Source organism: Oryza sativa, chromosome 4, assembly GCF_034140825.1.
Source record: "Oryza sativa Japonica Group chromosome 4, ASM3414082v1".
In the NCBI taxonomy this organism is placed as follows: Eukaryota; Viridiplantae; Streptophyta; class Magnoliopsida; order Poales; family Poaceae; genus Oryza; species Oryza sativa.
The window spans coordinates 25,002,314-25,019,032 of record NC_089038.1 but is presented as its reverse complement, the minus strand read 5'-3'; the positions used below and the strand labels follow the sequence as shown (position 1 = coordinate 25,019,032).

General features: G+C 41.3%; 3 protein-coding genes across 3 annotated transcripts; 2 read left to right on the top strand and 1 right to left on the bottom strand.

Annotated features, from left to right (window-relative positions):
• Nucleotides 1–594: 594 nt before the first annotated feature.
• On the top strand, nucleotides 595–6,759 carry LOC4336243 (CMP-sialic acid transporter 4-like). Its single transcript, NM_001419600.1, has 16 exons — nucleotides 595–915; nucleotides 1,324–1,587; nucleotides 1,704–1,820; nucleotides 2,089–2,145; nucleotides 2,430–2,507; nucleotides 2,975–3,019; nucleotides 3,146–3,205; nucleotides 3,729–3,851; nucleotides 3,967–4,044; nucleotides 4,229–4,298; nucleotides 4,865–4,972; nucleotides 5,103–5,236; nucleotides 5,324–5,400; nucleotides 5,520–5,568; nucleotides 5,657–5,720; nucleotides 6,440–6,759. Exons 2-15 carry the CDS (start codon nucleotides 1,417–1,419, stop codon nucleotides 5,705–5,707), a joined length of 1,218 nt encoding a protein of 405 aa, NP_001406529.1. The 5' UTR covers nucleotides 595–915; nucleotides 1,324–1,416; the 3' UTR covers nucleotides 5,708–5,720; nucleotides 6,440–6,759.
• LOC4336242 (PTI1-like tyrosine-protein kinase 3) lies at nucleotides 6,712–9,727 on the bottom strand. The gene is made up of 7 exons (NM_001419599.1): nucleotides 9,454–9,727; nucleotides 8,882–9,117; nucleotides 8,687–8,813; nucleotides 8,285–8,564; nucleotides 8,011–8,143; nucleotides 7,393–7,479; nucleotides 6,712–7,271 (listed from the first exon to the last, which is right to left on the bottom strand). The coding sequence occupies exons 1-7, from the start codon at nucleotides 9,572–9,574 to the stop codon at nucleotides 7,155–7,157; spliced, it is 1,101 nt and encodes a 366-aa protein (NP_001406528.1). The 5' UTR covers nucleotides 9,575–9,727; the 3' UTR covers nucleotides 6,712–7,154.
• A 4,112-nt stretch (nucleotides 9,728–13,839) lies between these two features.
• LOC4336241 (uncharacterized) lies at nucleotides 13,840–16,655 on the top strand. Its single transcript, XM_015778443.3, has 8 exons — nucleotides 13,840–14,156; nucleotides 14,401–14,544; nucleotides 14,640–14,755; nucleotides 15,050–15,141; nucleotides 15,499–15,520; nucleotides 15,590–15,658; nucleotides 16,190–16,258; nucleotides 16,334–16,655. The coding sequence occupies exons 1-8, from the start codon at nucleotides 13,967–13,969 to the stop codon at nucleotides 16,412–16,414; spliced, it is 783 nt and encodes a 260-aa protein (XP_015633929.1). The 5' UTR covers nucleotides 13,840–13,966; the 3' UTR covers nucleotides 16,415–16,655.
• The last annotated feature ends 64 nt before the right edge of the window (nucleotides 16,656–16,719 follow it).

The window sequence follows — 16,719 nt, the reverse complement described above, 5'->3', positions numbered from 1 at the left end:
TGAGTGAGATCTGTTTTGGGCCTCTCTCCCTCGCACATATTTTGTAGGATTCGTTTGAATATAATTTGCGTATCCACCGTTTATGTAATCAATCGCAAATATAGTTCAGAACATTTACAGTAACATGGATAAGTAACAACACCTATGATGACTTCTCTTTCAATAATGAAATAGCAACACATATGGTGATTTTATATTGTAACAATGATAATTATTCACTTGAGTAAATAGATAATGCACCTGTCCGCAAATATATATAAGAATTTTACCTAGACATTATGTAGGTCCAGATACATAAACAAATACATGTATACATAACTTGAATGTGCTATTTTTGAGAATGGAAGTTAGTAAAGTATTACTCCATTTTATATCTTTTTTAGGGGAGAGTATTACTCCATAGCTTGCACATGGAAACACATTATAGTGTGATGGTGCAGTTATAGCATGGCATTATTCATTTTACAGATAAAAAAATTCTGGCGTAAAATGACCAAACTTACCAATTTTTCATCACAGACAGCTGCAAGGAAAAAAAGTTACTACAAATACAAACGTGAACAAGAGAAATCACGAACATCTCAAACAAAAAAAAAAAGAGAAAGAAAGAAACGTGAATAAAATACACGCGAAGCGCACGCCCCGCCTTCGCCGTCCTCCTGCTCCTCTCCCTCTTCCACCTTCCTCCCGCCGGAACTTGACGAAATCTGGGAAGCGAGCCAAGGAGGAGGGGGAGGAGAACCCCGCCGCCACCGCCCGATCTCCCCGTGCGGCGCCGGGCGGGGGGGTGCGGAGCGGGAGCCTCGACCGCGCCGATCCGGACAGGGGCCACCAGATTCGCCCCGCGCGTGTGCCGGCGCCGAGCGCCCAGGCGGCGTTAGATCCCGCCGCCCGGCCCCCCCACCCTCCCCCGTGGTACGGTCGCTGATACGAGGTCCTCTCGGATCTCTCCGTCGTTCAAGCTCACCTGTGATTGTGCTACTTTTTTTTTTGGTTGTTGTTGTGTGTGGTGCTGATTGTGTGATCTAGTATATAGAAGCACGCGCTTGCTGCATTTGGTCGTGATTTATTTTGGATGTTTATTGGCGAAGTTAGCTTCTAGTGATCTGATATGGATTATCTAGCTGATTGGGTGATTTGAAGTTTAGTGCTGGTATTTGTAGTTTACTTCGGTTGATGCTGTCGGCTATGATGTGTTTTGGTGAGATGGGCTGGGTAGCGGTGCTACACATGAATTTGCGAGATTATGTGAATTTAGAGAGAAATGTGTTCAGTTTTCATCGATTAGTTTGCTTAGTTCACAAATGTATTTTTTTGCTGCAGGCATGCAAAGGGATCAGAGGCCACGGCTATAGAGTGATACATATATCTTGCTGCTGTGCTTTTGGGGCCTCCGGTCCTGCTTAGTTAGAGGAGATGCAGAGGAACGGAGTGATGGAATGCAGTGTATGCCACTCCAAGGTGGTGGCTCCGAGCCCCAGGAGTGTGTCGAGGGCATATGACAAGCACCGCAGCAAGATATCGTCCAAGTACCGCGCGCTTAACTTCCTTCTTGTGTCAGGGGACTGCATTTTGGTTGGCCTCCAGGTACTCCACTCTACTTGAAAGTGTTTGACTTCAATGCCAATATGCTGCCAAATTATTGGACATATCTGATTGCCAACCTTTTCAAACCATGCTAATTTTTTACTTTGTATATGCAGCCTATTCTAGTATTTATGTCCAAGGTTGATGGGAAGTTTCAGTTCAGTCCTATCAGTGTCAACTTTTTGACAGAGGTTACAAAAGTTATATTTGCTATTGTAATGCTAATAATCCAGGTTAGTTCTAGCTGATCCGTGCTTTCTACAAGTGTTTTTTTTTAAATGTTCCATCTCTTGTTAGCATGCATGATCCTTCTATGTAATATCAATGTTTTGCACACATAATTTCTGGAATGGCTAATCAAAGCATTTGTTTTGCACACATAATTCACCATTTTCAGTAGACCAACAGTGTAGTCATGGATTTACTATTGGCAGCCTTCCTGGCTCTTGTAGTCTTGTTGTTTTAGTATTTCGCCCTAATGTTGTTATTTGTGTTTGACAGTCTAGAAAACAAAAGGTTGGGGAGAAGCCACTTCTGTCACTTTCAACCTTTGTACAGGTGATTTATCTTGTCAATGCTAGCACAGCATGCACTCTTTGTTGACTGTGCTCAACATGCACACAGATTAGATATATGACTTATGTTTATAGTGTTAACCACAAATTGTTTTTGTCTATTTGTTTTTAATTCCTTAGAAGAAGCTCATTTGTAGTTTTTATTCCTTAATGACTTGCCTTCAGCTTTCCTTTATTTATTTATAACTTTATGCATCAAATTGCTCTAATTCCAGCTTTCTAGTTATGGCAACTTATCATTTGATTCTTGAATCCTTCTCTTTTTAGGCAGCACGTAATAATGCACTCTTAGCTGTTCCTGCTCTCCTATATGCCATCAACAACTACCTAAAGTTCATCATGCAGGTAAATGTTCATTGAACTTTATGAAATCTTGTTTTCCTGCAGTGTATCAGTATTTTATGCTTATGTTAAATACATGTGTTTCAAGGGAAATACAATGCTGTGAAATAATGCTGAAAAGGAGTTTATAGCATATGATGATAAGCTAATGTTCAAAAAGATATAATTATTCAGCTACTAGTAAACTATTTAGAAACTTTTAGTTAATATGAATGCAAAAGAGATGGCCTTAAGTGTTTCTCAAGGCCTCTTGAACTGTTTAATTGTCATTGCAACTTGTCCAATCATTTGAGTTAGTTAATATGAATTTTAATACTTATCAATGTTTCCAAGCCATTGCAGTAGGAATCTATCTAATGAGAGACCAATGATGTTTTAAGATTTTTTTCTAGAGTTCGGATTTGGAGTCTTCCAATCTGATATAGCTTTTGGTCTTGGTTTTAATTTAATCTGCTGTACTGCACATGCAGTTATACTTCAGCCCTGCAACTGTGAAGATGCTAAGCAACCTGAAGGTACCCTCTTTCGCCATTTTTCCCATGCTTTATTCATGTGGTTTTGCAAGATGCGAGTGTGTATTTTCCCTATGTTTGGCAAGAAGCAAGATTTACTAATATCATATTCTTTTATTCCTGATCAAGGTACTCGTCATAGCTATCCTCCTAAAATTCATAATGAGAAGGAAATTCTCTATAATTCAGGTGAGACTGAGATTAGTATTGTGGTCCTTTTATTCCTGAATCTTCCTTGTGGAAAAAAAAAACACAATTAGCCATTACATGTTAAACTGCACAGTGCATGCAGTCTCTATAATTCAGCTAAGAATTTCTCTCATTTAGATGTTTTTTCCTATTAGGCTATTGGTTTGTTATTGTGAATATAGTGCATGCAGTTTCCATGTTTTACTACTGCTAGGATTTTAGAAATCAATAGGCACCATTCGCCTCTTTTCTCAAGGTTTTTGCCTTGCCTTTTGCTGACTATATTTTTGAATTTTTCACAAACTCTGTTAGTACCAATGCAGAATCGTAACTAGCAATGATGGTTGAGTAGTTGACACTTTTAGATGCAGTGCCAAATTAATTAAAAATGGACTTGAAGTCTAGAATGGTACAACAACTTAAACTGAATCAAATCCTAGGGAAAATGTAGAGCAATTATATGTTCTTCAAATGTTTCCAACAATGCTGATCTATGACCCTGTTCTTTTTTTATGGCTATCAGTGGGAAGCCCTTGCTCTGTTGCTTATTGGAATCAGTGTCAATCAACTAAGCTCCATACCTGATGGAACCAAATCTTTTGGTCTTGCAGTCACCACTATTGCATACATATATACACTTATATTTGTAAGTTTTACTCACCTACATAGTATCTTGATCTGTGTAGTTTTCACTATTTTTTCAGCCACCTGAACAAATTTTGAATCGAGATGTTCATATTTATGTTCATTTGAGATTGTAGGTTACTGTCCCATCACTTGCCTCAGTCTACAATGAGTATGCTTTGAAAAGCCAGTTCGACACAAGCATCTATCTTCAGGTGATTTGCACTAAAAAAGTTTGCCTTACAACTCTTTCAAATTACTTATAACACACGCATATAATACTGAAAACAATAAACTGATAAGATCTAGTCCCTTGGTTTTTGATGCTTACCTGTTCACATTTTTTTTCCTTGACTTCTCTCTCCCTTCATTCACACTAACTCTTGGCACAACATGCAGAATTTGTTTCTATATGGTTATGGTGCAATTTTCAACTTCCTTGGCATCCTGGGGACTGTCATATTTCAAGGTAAGCAACTTAGATTCTAAGGTGATGAATATGCTGTTATGCATTATAATGTATTTCAGTATTTGAAAGTCAACATGTGGGGTGACTTAGGCCTGATGGAAAATGGCATGCATGCAATATTCTCATTAGTATTTCAGGTGTTGCAAACAACAGATGTGGTACCCGAGGACTCTTGTGTCTTTTGTGTTGCAAAGCAAAGGAAATTGGATGTCTGTTTAGAGCTTGGTATATGGTTGAATATGTACTTTGAAATCAGTGCGTCTTTTCATCCTGCAAATTTTTATAGCGCTACCAGTCAGAAACTGAAAATCATGCACTGTAGCATGTTTTGTTATTATATTTAAAGTACCGTTCAAGAGGGGAACCCATATAGCCTATGCATGCATCACCTCTTCCAAGCAGCCAGACGGGCATTACTTTGTATTTCGTGTTTAATACTCTGTGTCTCACAAACTGTCGAGTTGGCCAAATCTTACTACCTTCCATTAGTGTCGTACCGTGTCTTATGTTTTGTTTTGGACTATTGGCTATATGTCTATGATATAACTTTGCCCCATTGTTTGCAGGGCCAGAGAGTTTTGACATCCTTCGAGGTCATTCAAGGGCCACAATGTTTCTCATTTGTAACAATGCTGCACAAGGCATTCTCTCTTCATTCTTCTTTAAGTATGCAGGTAAAGGATGGTATACCTGATTTACTCTCTTACACAATCTTGAGTTTCCAATTCTTTGTTTCTGTGTTTCAGTTACATGATGTTATGATTTCCCATGCTTTAGTAACAATTGACTAAAATCGTAATGCAGACACAATTTTGAAGAAGTATTCATCAACCGTGGCCACAATATTTACCGGTCTAGCATCTGCTGCATTTTTGGGACATACCTTGACAGTTAACTTTCTCCTAGGCATCTCAATAGTGTTTATTTCGATGCACCAGGTGATTTTTTATTGTCTATTCTTTAGCCTACTACTTATTGTGTCTTAGTTGAACATATGTAAGTGGCTAAGTGCTGTTCTTGTTCAGTTTTTCTCCCCACTGGCAAAGGTCAAAGATGACAAACCAGCTGGAGCATTAGAACCGGAAGATGCACAGAATCATAGGTAAACATCGCTTGTCCCTTGCATTTATACTTCATATTAATGACATTTGAAGTGAAAGTGTCATGATTTTATGAAATATTTCAGAACATCTAATCTCATAAAACAATTTTGTGTGGCAGGTCATCCGACTCTTCTTTTGTAAATATGACTGCTGGCGCTGCTGATGATGTAAGTGACTCATTGTTTTGTTGAATAAAACCAAGAATGACAACTTTATTTCTCATGGACTTATCTCTTGTGCTGACTATGTTTTCAGGCAAGCCATCTTACTGCAACCGATGAGAGAAAACCATTGTTGCCTATTTAGCCTTCTGTTTGAGGTGAATCTCACACACTTTTCTCATGGACAAATATGTTGCTGTGTCATTTCAGTGTTTGTTGGATGAAAATGTCACTTTGTTACAACTGTAAGCTATCTGTCAGTGAAACTGCATTCGCAAGGAACTGCTTACGATCAGTTTCTGTATTACTGTTAGCGTTAGTTACCTCAGATTGAAATTCAAAACATGGGTTGGGTGGGTGAGGGGTCACCTATTAGAAAGTTTAGACTATGATGGTAGGAGGTGATTTTATAGACCTGGTTGCGGCAACCTGCAGCTGCCATCAGTGAGACTGACAGAGACAGTTGATGATTTGGTGTTATGTACTATTGTCAGTAGCTTCTCTTTTGCTTAGAGTAGAGATGGATGTTAGAGCAGATGCTTGTGACTTTGAAGGCAAGGAGTGCATAATCAGTTGGGTGTAACATAGTTGGAATCAGAGTTCATCTTAGTTATATGACTACTACTAAGATTGGTACTATCTATCACTACTAGTAAGCCAGTTCATGGTTGTAAAACAACAGGTACTCTCATGGGCATGGAATAGAAGCCCTTAGCACCAAAGAAAACTATTTGAGAGCCTAGGCTTACAGCAACCCAAAACTACCTATTTTTTGTTGCAAACAATTTCTATTCCTGTTTGTTGGTATTACAATCAACAGCTTTGTAAGACGTTCATTCTCAATAGCTCTGATAAACTCTTCCATTTGATTCTGCAGGTAGGTATAGAAGAAATTCTTTTTGCCATGAATCACACAGAATTTATGTAGCATGATGAGTAAAATAAACAGTTGTAAACTATAGAATGAAACGAAATATTCATAGCTCCGTTTCAGGTTATCCTATTTTCTCTTCTCTTTTTTTTACCCCAACATTTTTGGGGCAAACATTCGGATGGCAAGACTTCCGACCCTATACAAATACACTCATACTATACAAAGTTCCCTTTGTTCTTTTGGCAAAATCGATGTATGTTAACGGGACACAATTGTACTGAACATTCGTACCATTTATACTACTGAACTGTTTTTTTCCTAACAAGCTCAGTGTTCTGCTCAGTACATTTTTTTTCCTTAGATGATGCATCTTCAGGAGAAAAAAAAAGAAGAGAAACAACTCCATCCAAAATTGAGCGATTTACTGTACTACTAGCATACTCTTGCACGTCTAACTAGCTTGCACACATGGCCTTAATAAGGCCTTCTGTTCTGTTTTTTTCCCCCTATGGACTCCTAAGCTTTGGGAAAGTTTTACCGGTACCAGTTTATATCAACCAGAGGCTTTTTGGATATAGTCTCTCTTCAACTATTACTGCAAGAATTGTATCTCTTGCATGTCTAACTAGCCTGCACAACGCAAGGCATATACACGGTTGATTCACACGAACAAATCAAAATGAACAAGTGCAAAAAAAAAAAAAATCCTCGTGGATCATCAGACCACGCCTTGCTGGTCTCGCACGACGGCGTAGTTGATGACGCGGGCAACGGTGCCCATCGATGGCCGGAACGTAGGGTCGTACTGCAGGCACTGCACCGCGATTCTCCCCAGCTGCATTGTGACATTGCCACACCCTGACGGTTAGAAGTAGAAACCTACTAGAGATACATAGATAGAGATGGTAATGGTTGGGTGCAAAAATGCAATGCAGGTGAATAGTTAAGAGAGAAACCTTGAGAGCTCCGGTAGGAGGATACTTGTCGCCAAGATTGGGGTCGATGCAGTCCTGGACCCTGTCTTCAGTCAAAATTGGAGTTGCCTAGCATATCAAATGGGGCAGGAGATACGCCAGGTCAGAGTCTGAACATTGTGTGATAGCATCATCTTTGTTTCAAGATATACTAGTACTATGCTCGTACTGCCATTGTTTTTGTTTTCGTTGGATTGTGTTGTTTATTTAGGAAAGAAACTGATGCAATTTGTTTCTTGCGTCATAGCACAAATGCATCTCCTACTGTCTTATCGCCTTTGGAAAGTGACCTCCATAAAATTTTAATCAAGGGGCTAGAAGCTTCTGGTTTGAGGTTTATTGAAATTTGGCAGACGAATTGCAGTTTGATAATTGATAAGTACGTGTTCGGTATTCCACAGCTTAGCTATCAGATAAATCTTTCACTAAAAAGCTTTTCAGCTGCTTCTTAGGTGAGAAAGGAAGACCAAGGATGAAAATAGACGAGGTAGGTGACCAATATATTAATGTTCTTTGGGTTAGCTGGTACAACTGAGAGGGAAATGCAGTGATTAAGACAAAGAAAAGGAAATGTGAAAACCAGAAAAGAAAAATGCTTACCCAGTTAACCAGGCTTCTCTGACCCTGCGGCAACGTCCGGTCCAGCGGCTTCCTCCCCGTCAAGAGCTCCAGCAGAACAATCCCAAAACTGTAAACGTCGCTCTTATCGTTCATCTGACCAGTCATGGCATACCTGGAACATCCCCAAACCAACGAAAATTTCAGCAAAATCGTTCGACGACCCAATCCAACAACAAGAAAGCCATGACGAGATCGATCAGCCATGGCCAGACAGAGATCAGCTGGGCTTGTGTGTGTGCGTGCGTGCACGTACTCCGGCGCCTGGTATCCGAAGGAGCCGAGGGTGTGAGTGGAGCGGTTGAGGCGAGCCATGTCGGCGGCCTGGCTGAACATGTTGTAGTCGGCGATCTTGGCCCTGAACCCCTCGAACAGCAGCACGTTGGTGGAACGCACGTCCTTGTGCGTCACCGCCGGCTGCACCTTCTCGTGCAGGTACTCCAGCCCGCGCGCCGCGTCCAGCGCGATCCGCACCCGCTGCTCCCAGCTCACCACCGCCTTCGCCTCCCCGCCCCACCCCTGTCCGTCCCTCGGCCCTGCACACGACGACACACCAATGGTTCAGTCCCAGGCTGATCACACCGTTTAGCAGTTCGGCAAGCGTAGTTGTAAAAAAAAATGAGAGGGAGTGACTGATCCTTAGAAGTAGAGATTGTACCGTGCAGGACGTCGTGGAGGGTGCCCATGGCGGCGTACTCGTAGACCAGCACGCGGAGGTCGCCGCTGATCGTGTACCCCAACAGCCTGACGAAGTTCTCGTGCTTCAGCCGCGACGCCACCGACAGCTGCAGATATATATGGTAAGTAGTAGCAGAGTGAGCATTGGTAAAAAGCACCGAGAAGAGCTACGCACCTGCTTGAGGAAGACGACGTTGGACGCGTGCTTGGACGGCTTCTCGAGCTTCTTGACGACGGCGGGCCTCGCGCCGCGCATGAGGACCCTGTACACCTTCGCGTAGGAGCCCTGCCCGATGAGGTTCTCGTTCGAGAAGGAGTTGGTGATCTCGTTCAGCTCGCGCACGGGCACCTCCGGCACCTCCACTGTCACCACCTCCTCCGCGGCCGCACGGTCCGCTCCTTTCCGTTTATCTGAACACAGTGGAAAAAAGCAAAGATTTCGCTGTTAATCCTTCACGCATGCTAGTAGAAATGGTCGATTGTCTCCTGTTTAATCACTGTCGACTATCACTTATCAAAGCAGAGCTAGAAAGAACACAAGAACGCAAAAGAATATATCGAGGGCCTGTCTACCTGCTGACAGACACGATGAGAATCCCAGAATTGAGCTAATCAAATTACAGCTAACCGGAGTAGAGAAACAGTTGAGAATTCAGCACCAAAAGCAACGTGGTCCAATTGTCAACAAAATGGAGAAAGAAACAACAACAACAACACACACAGAGAGACAAAAACAAAATTACATACCATGATCCACTGGATAAGAGTAAAGATCCTCGGACTCTTTCTTCCCAATCCGAGGTAGGCAGCCGTTGCCTCCCTCCCCGAACAAGCTCCTCACGCTCTCCCACAACCCCATCGCCGGCATCAACTGATGATCAGCTAGCAAGCAGCACGAGTTAACTATCTATAATTAACTCCTCTGGGGTAGGTTTGCACGAGCTCGAGAGGGCGGCTAAGCTGCGGAAAGTAGTCGCCTGCTTATGTATTGCACGGAAATCTATCGATTGATCGCGTTGCTGAAGTTTCGTGCCTAGCCTGTGGACGATATCGCTGCAAGGGAGGCCAGGGCGAGAGGAAGTAGACAAATTTCCGAGACTTTGAAGTGAACCGGCGATATTTAGTCGTCCCAGCCGCCGTGACATCTCGCCGCGGACTTCTTCTTCTTCTGCTTCCCGCCCTTGTAGCGGGGCCCGGCTATCAGCTCTACTACAGTCGTTGGAGTTGAACGACCAAGTCTCGGGCAAATTAGCTCTCGATAGGCTTGCACTGCAGCCTGAAGCCCTGAACCGCCCGGTACGTAGTACGCTGTCGTTGGCGCGGTAGCGTCGCTGTTTGCTAGGTGGGACACCGGGATTCGTCCTACTCGATCTTACGTTATTCCTAACCCAACACACTAGATATGATTTTTATAAACTCCACATCATTGAAAAACTAGTACGAGACATTATCCTTCCAATACAAACACCACTATTCCATACTTAAATTTAATACTACTTATCTCACATGATGTCTTGGATGTTGTGTAGAAACTATGATATGCAAGATATGGTTTCCTTCTCTTTTCTCATTTATTCACTTGCCACATCATTTTTTATTCTAGGTGACAGTTTATTTAATGCTATGAACAATATTCATTGGGTTGGGAATTACCTTACCCCTTTTATGTTATCCCGATCGATCGATAGACTTTGATGACTACATTGACGCGTAGCGTTTCAGAGGAGGGGAAAAGCGTGTGCTTCGCTCGCTGGCGCTGCTTCCATCCACCCGTACGTCGTCCGGTCCCGGTCTGGGGCCTAGCTTGTTACCGTTTCACCGTCGCTTTTGCGTGCGGTTGCACGTTATTTCGGCCTGCGTCTGCGTATGCGTGCGTGCGCGTCGCCAGGCAGAGCTAGCCGCGGCCAACACGCCGCAGCGGGGCACCGGCACGGCAAACGTTCGTAGCAACGCGCGGGCCATATCTCTATCAACGGCCTCGTGGCGGCGGTGCGGCACCGCACGCGGGTGGCGGATCGATCGACCACAACCCCCCCGCATGCAGGTTCGTTGGTTCCACCTGCCTCCCCAGCTCCCCGCGCGTGAGCCCTTGTCGTCGCGGAAGCGCACGCTGCTGCACGGCACGGGCGTCAGTCGTGCGGCGGCCAGGGAATGTAAGCCAATCTCACGCGACGGCGTGACGCGGTGGGCGGTGGTGTGGTGTGGAGCCCGTCTCTCCGGCGCGTACGCGAAGCCGTCGTAAACGTCTCGGTTTTTTGGGGGCTTCACTGGCCGAATCAGCCAGGATCTACGATAGGTACGCGTTTTTTTTTTTTGACGGAGACATGGAATAGTCCACTCCGTAGACGGTATCGTACGGTATACCAGCTACCGGAGTACTATTCTGTACTGGTATGTGACTTTCCAGGCAGCGCCGGTGATCTGAACTCCGAACGCACGGCAGGCTACGATCAGCCAGGTGGACTAACACGCCTACTTATACCGACCATTCCTATTTGTTGTAAAGTTTAATTTGGGTCCTGTGTATGTCTCACGGTAGTTGACTAACACTCGAAAGATGAGGACAAGTATTAGGAGTTAGGAGCACTGTCCATATTCCAATGTGCTGGACAATCAACGTATCGGCAACTTAATTCCTTTCCAACAAGGGGTATTTCATATCCCACGTTGCATGGAAACCGGCCAGCGGCAGATTAGACACGCGGACGAGTTTCGTCATCAGTATCAGAATCCTCGGAAACAAGGTTGAGATGCCACAAAGAATCAAGAATCCATGATTAAATTTTGAGTGGATTCAGTTTCATATCTTATAAATTTTACTTCCTCCGTTTCTTAAATATTTGAAGCCATTGGCTTTTTTTCAATATATTTGACCGTTCATCTTATTAAAAAAATTGAGAGTAACTATATTTATGGCGCCATATTTTTCACCAAAAAATAGTCAGCATGTATTTACATTGCAAGTCCCTAAATTACATATGTAATTTTAGTATATTTACAGTGTAAGTTCTAAAATTACATATGTAAGTCCTGAAATTAGATATGTAATTTTTTTCATGAAAACACATGCTGACGAGATAAGAAATTTGAATTGATTGGCTTCACGATGCAACACGAAACACATAAAGACGTTCAATGCACATGGTATTGCAATCATAGCATGAATCTCAAGGGAGATCAAATTGAACAAGAAATCAACTGTGATTACTCACAAAATGTGTCGACATAATTATAGCAACACCCAAAAAATTTAAGTAATTATTACTACCTCAGTCCCAAAATAAGTGCAGCCGTGAGAATCCGTGTCGAAGGTTTGACCGTCCGTCTTATTTGAAAAACTAGGTGAAACCCCGCGCATTGCTGCGGGAATTTAATATGATAACAATAGAAAAAATAACGTGTCAGATAACTAGATAACATCAGATTAAGTAAATTAATGTGGTTTATGCTAATTTAAATTTAAATAGTATGTAGAATGGTGATTCAAATGTAAAAAGTAAGGTGGTATGACTTTATAGAAGAAGAAAAGTAGGGAGATAGTTTGGACAATTGATATGATATGACTTAATTAGAGAAAAAATAGAAATATAATTTGTACCATAGATTAATCATTTAAGCACTAAGTATCAGTGAGGATGAACTATATAAGTATATAGGATATCATAAAACATAATAAAGATATACGTTGAAACATTACGTGAATTATATTGGATGATAATTTAACATGTTTGTATTTGAAATGCTCTTAAATTATAAAAACTATAAAGATATAATATGTTTGCATGATGTTTAAATGTGATGATTGTTAGTGGATGATAATGTGGCATATTTGCATGTTAAGCTTAAGGAGTTAGTGGGGGATAACTTTATAGTAAGATAGGATTTATGAAAATATTAAAAAAAGTTAGTCACACATAAAGTACTATTTATGTTTTATCATCTACTAACAACAAAAATACTAATCATTGAAAAATTTCAAATAAGACGAGCAGTCAAACATTGGATGTGACCAGTGCAAAACTGCACTTATTTTAGGACGGATGGAGTAATTCTTTTTCTATCATTTGATTCATTGTTAAATATACTTATATGTATACATATAGTTTTACATATTTCACAAAAGTTTTTGAATAAGACGAACGTTTAAACATGTGCTAAAAAGTCAACGGTATCAAATATTTGAAAACGGAGGGAGTAGTGGAGTACTATACTGGCCAAATATTTGTGTGTTGCAGCGGACTATTCAAATCAAAAATAGCAAAAAAGAATTGTGTCCTTGTTGAACAAATACTACATACTAGTCTGTCAAAAAAAACAAACTCTGGCTATGAATCTGGACACATGAATCTGAACACACATGTGTCCAGATTCATAGCTAGGATTGGACTTTTTTGGAACGGAGGGTGTATATACTAGTACTAAGGTCCTGTTTGATTAAGCTTAGGATTATTATAATCTGCATTATTATGAGCAAGCTGAAACAAACAAGTAGATTATTATGCTAGATTATTACAATGTATAAGCCAGATTACTATAATCCAATAATCTCCTCTAGAGGAGCTTTTTCCAGATTATTGAGTGGCTAAAGACCTACTACCCTTAGATGCCTCTAATAATCCAGAAAAACAAACAACTAGTAGCTTATTTTATATCAGCTTATTATAATCCAGCTTAGAGTAATCTGATTTAATAATTCAGATTACAATAATCTTAAGCTGAAACAAACAAGGCCTAAATTCAATTGTCGACACCTTTGTTTGGCACAACTCCTAGCAGTCTAGCTCCTAGACATCCATGAATCCAGCTTTAGGGTTCTTCTAGTGATTTCAGTTCAAATTATAGAAAGTTCTTCGTACATCATGGACTCTTTTATCATGAAGTTTTGGATCTCAAACACAGACCGCGATCCAAATTAATTCCCAGAATAAGGGACTCATTTGCAAAGTTCCAGTACGGGACGTCGAGCAGCCGTTACCCGTTGGATAGAGAAGTGGGCGACTAGGATTGACAGGCGAGGGATATTTGCAGAAAGAACCCTGGGTACTTGGCTATCTTTTAATTGTCTTTCTATGAGATGAACCCCATCTCTCAAGTGTCAAGTCTGCGACCGAGTTCTAAAAAAAAAAAAAAACTGCGAGACCGCAAAGGAAGAACAAAACCCATCAAAACCCTCGTTCGCCGCCGCCGCCGCCGCTCGCCGGCGAAGAACCCCTGAACCCTCCGGTAAGCCCTGGTAGTTAGAAACCGAGTACCTAATCTCATGGCGCTCTTCCTGCGCCGAGGCGCGGCCCTTGCTGCCCGCTCCATCCGCGCAGCCGCCGCATCCTCCGCTTCCACCTCCGTCCACCGCCTACCGTCCGTCGGATCCCTCGCCGGCGCGAGGGAGTTGGCCCCCACGAAGCTGTTCCTCCTGGAGGCCCGGAGAGGCTTCGCGAAGGGGAAGAAATCGAGTAAGATATTCATCCGCTCTCCTCGTGTACTCCCCACTCCCCATTCCTCATTAGATTTTTGTTGAAAAAAAAATCTTTCCTGCCTGTCGATTACTACTTGTATTAGATGTAGTTTTATTGAGTTAATAATTTTCAAATTAGGTTAATGCAGTTGACGTGGGATTTGCAACATAGCTTTGTAGGGCTTAAATGAAAGCATTCACTCTGATGAATCACCCATATTTGTTTTGTTGTATGTGATTAGAGGATGATGGTCGAGGCGATACAGTTCAGGATGCTCCTGACATTGGACCGACTGTCAAATCTGCTGCAACTCAGCAGATGGAGGCAGCCGTTGTTGCATTGTCACGGGAGCTTAGTAAATTGCGAACGGGAAGAGCTTCTCCTGGTACCGTATCGTCGTAATCTCAATCTTTACCATGTCATTGTTTCTTCGGATAGTTCTATCTCTTGAACAGAAGATGCGACGAATTTCTTCTGCAGGTATGCTTGATCACATCATGGTGGAGACTACAGGTGTTAAGGTTGCGTTGAATCGCTTGGCCGTTGTTTCTGTCCTTGATGCACATACCCTATCAGTGATGCCTTATGATCCGAGTGTAAGAGTTTTTCTTGCTTCCTTAATTGTTGCTTTGACAAACCAATAGATTTTGTTGTCACTTCTTTTTTATCCATATTTTATATGTAGAGGATTGTGACTAATTTTCTCAAAATATCATGCTTGGTCGTTGTCATTTTAATCACAAGTTATACAGAAGTCCAATATACTAGCCTTCGTACAAATGTGTTTATTATATGTTTTCTCTCTGGAGGAACAGCGTTACATTGGATCGCTGTTTGTACTTAGGTTTCTGTTGGGGCTTCCTTTGACTTGTTCTAGTATACTCGTGTAGTCAATGAAGTCTATTGAGCATGCGATCATCTCATCTCCATTGGGCATCAATCCAACACCTGATGGCAACAGGATCATAGCAAACATCCCACCGTAAGTGACGCCTATACTGTTTCTAACTATTATTTATTGTGGTTTTCTACTCCACATGTATTGCTGTTGGATTGTTTCTTATCAACCATGCTAGTGATGTTCTGCTGAGTGCTGACCACCTGATAAATCAGCAACTTGGATCTTGTAGACCAGCATGTGAGAATGTAGTTAATTTCCATGGTCATTTTGTACTCGTAGAAATGGTTCAACGATTAATCTGTTGGTTAACTATGGCCCAAAAAATTGCTGGACTTAATATTCAGTAGCACTTTTCTTCTGTTTCCAGTATATGATATGCATATTCCTCTACTCTTAAATTTTCTTTCTTTTGCTAATTTGATTTTTGTGCACTCCCAGGTTGACAAAGGAGAATATACAGGTGAGATTCTAAACTTGAACTTCTTTTATATAGCTGAAATGCTGATTATTTTCTGCATCCACAATATAGGCACTGTGTAAGGTTGTCACTAAATCTGCCGAGGATTTCAAACAAAGTATTAGACGAGCGCGCCAAAAGGTAATAAAACGATAACTTGTGGTGGATCTGGATTACTATTATGCTATGTTCAGAATTTTTAGTTGATTAATGTTTTCAAGCCTTTAGTTGGCATTTCTAGGTGTGAGGCATACATTTTGTTAATACAACCACAGATATTTATTTCCATTTGAAATTGACATCTAATAGACAAGTGTGGTGCAACATAATTTTTGGTGTATTATTGTATACCCTCTTCTCTATAGCATTTTGCCATCCATTAAAATGGGAAGTATTACTTTACTTTAACAAGTTTAGATTGAGTAGTTAAGGTTCATCTGATCTATTTATCTTATAAAATCGGTTCAACTCTCATTGTAGAGTTCTGAAGATAGAATTTCCTATAGCTTCTGATTGTTGACACCAAATATAGTTTCTTCAACATCCTACATTATGTAGAATAAACACTTATTCTTGGACTATCATATCATAATTGGATTAGGTGCATCAATGCTGATGGAGTAGATGATGCATTGTACTATATCTGAATTCTGTATTATTCTTTGTTTCTAGGCACTTGATACGATAAAGAAATCTGCGTCTGGTATGCCGAAGGATGATGTAAAACGACTTGAGAAGGAGGTGAGTAACTGAATTTTGGTGTCCTGGAAATAAAGAAGTCCACATGGTAACAAACATGTACCTGTTATGTACCAGGTTGAAGAATTGACCAAGAAGTTCATAAAGTCAGCAGATGATATGTGCAAGGCTAAGGAGAAGGAAATCTCTGGAAACTGAGGACGTTAATCTGGCAGAAGTTTTTTCTTTTACTTACACAACTTTGATGCCAACGAGTTCACGGGTTGCAATTCTGCAGCAGCCGGGAAGATATATCTTTTTTGTTTGTGCCCGTTCTAACTATGATGTTAGAAATTCGAAACAGTGTGATACCAAGGGCGGCCTGCCCAGCTTGTGACAAAACATTGATTCGGTTGCAAGGCACTCATGAATTCACGAATCGAGAATGAGTTTACCCTAATGTGTGCAACTGCGCATTGATGAGTTTGTTTACCTTAAATCATTAGAATTTCTTCTATCCTTTC

Coding starts and splice junctions, on each gene's coding strand:
- LOC4336242 (NM_001419599.1), bottom strand. CDS start 9,574: ATGCCGGCGATGGGGTTGTGGGAGAGCGTGAGGAGCTTGTTCGGGGAG. Junction 7,480..8,010: donor AGAGAAGCCTGGTTAACTGG/GTAAGCATTTTT, acceptor TTGATATGCTAG/GCAACTCCAATTTTGACTGA. Junction 7,272..7,392: donor CTCCTACCGGAGCTCTCAAG/GTTTCTCTCTTA, acceptor GTCACAATGCAG/CTGGGGAGAATCGCGGTGCA.
- LOC4336241 (XM_015778443.3), top strand. CDS start 13,967: ATGGCGCTCTTCCTGCGCCGAGGCGCGGCCCTTGCTGCCCGCTCCATC. Junction 14,545..14,639: donor AACGGGAAGAGCTTCTCCTG/GTACCGTATCGT, acceptor TTTCTTCTGCAG/GTATGCTTGATCACATCATG. Junction 14,756..15,049: donor TGATGCCTTATGATCCGAGT/GTAAGAGTTTTT, acceptor ATACTCGTGTAG/TCAATGAAGTCTATTGAGCA.
- LOC4336243 (NM_001419600.1), top strand. CDS start 1,417: ATGCAGAGGAACGGAGTGATGGAATGCAGTGTATGCCACTCCAAGGTG. Junction 1,588..1,703: donor GCATTTTGGTTGGCCTCCAG/GTACTCCACTCT, acceptor TTGTATATGCAG/CCTATTCTAGTATTTATGTC. Junction 4,973..5,102: donor ATTCTTCTTTAAGTATGCAG/GTAAAGGATGGT, acceptor ATCGTAATGCAG/ACACAATTTTGAAGAAGTAT.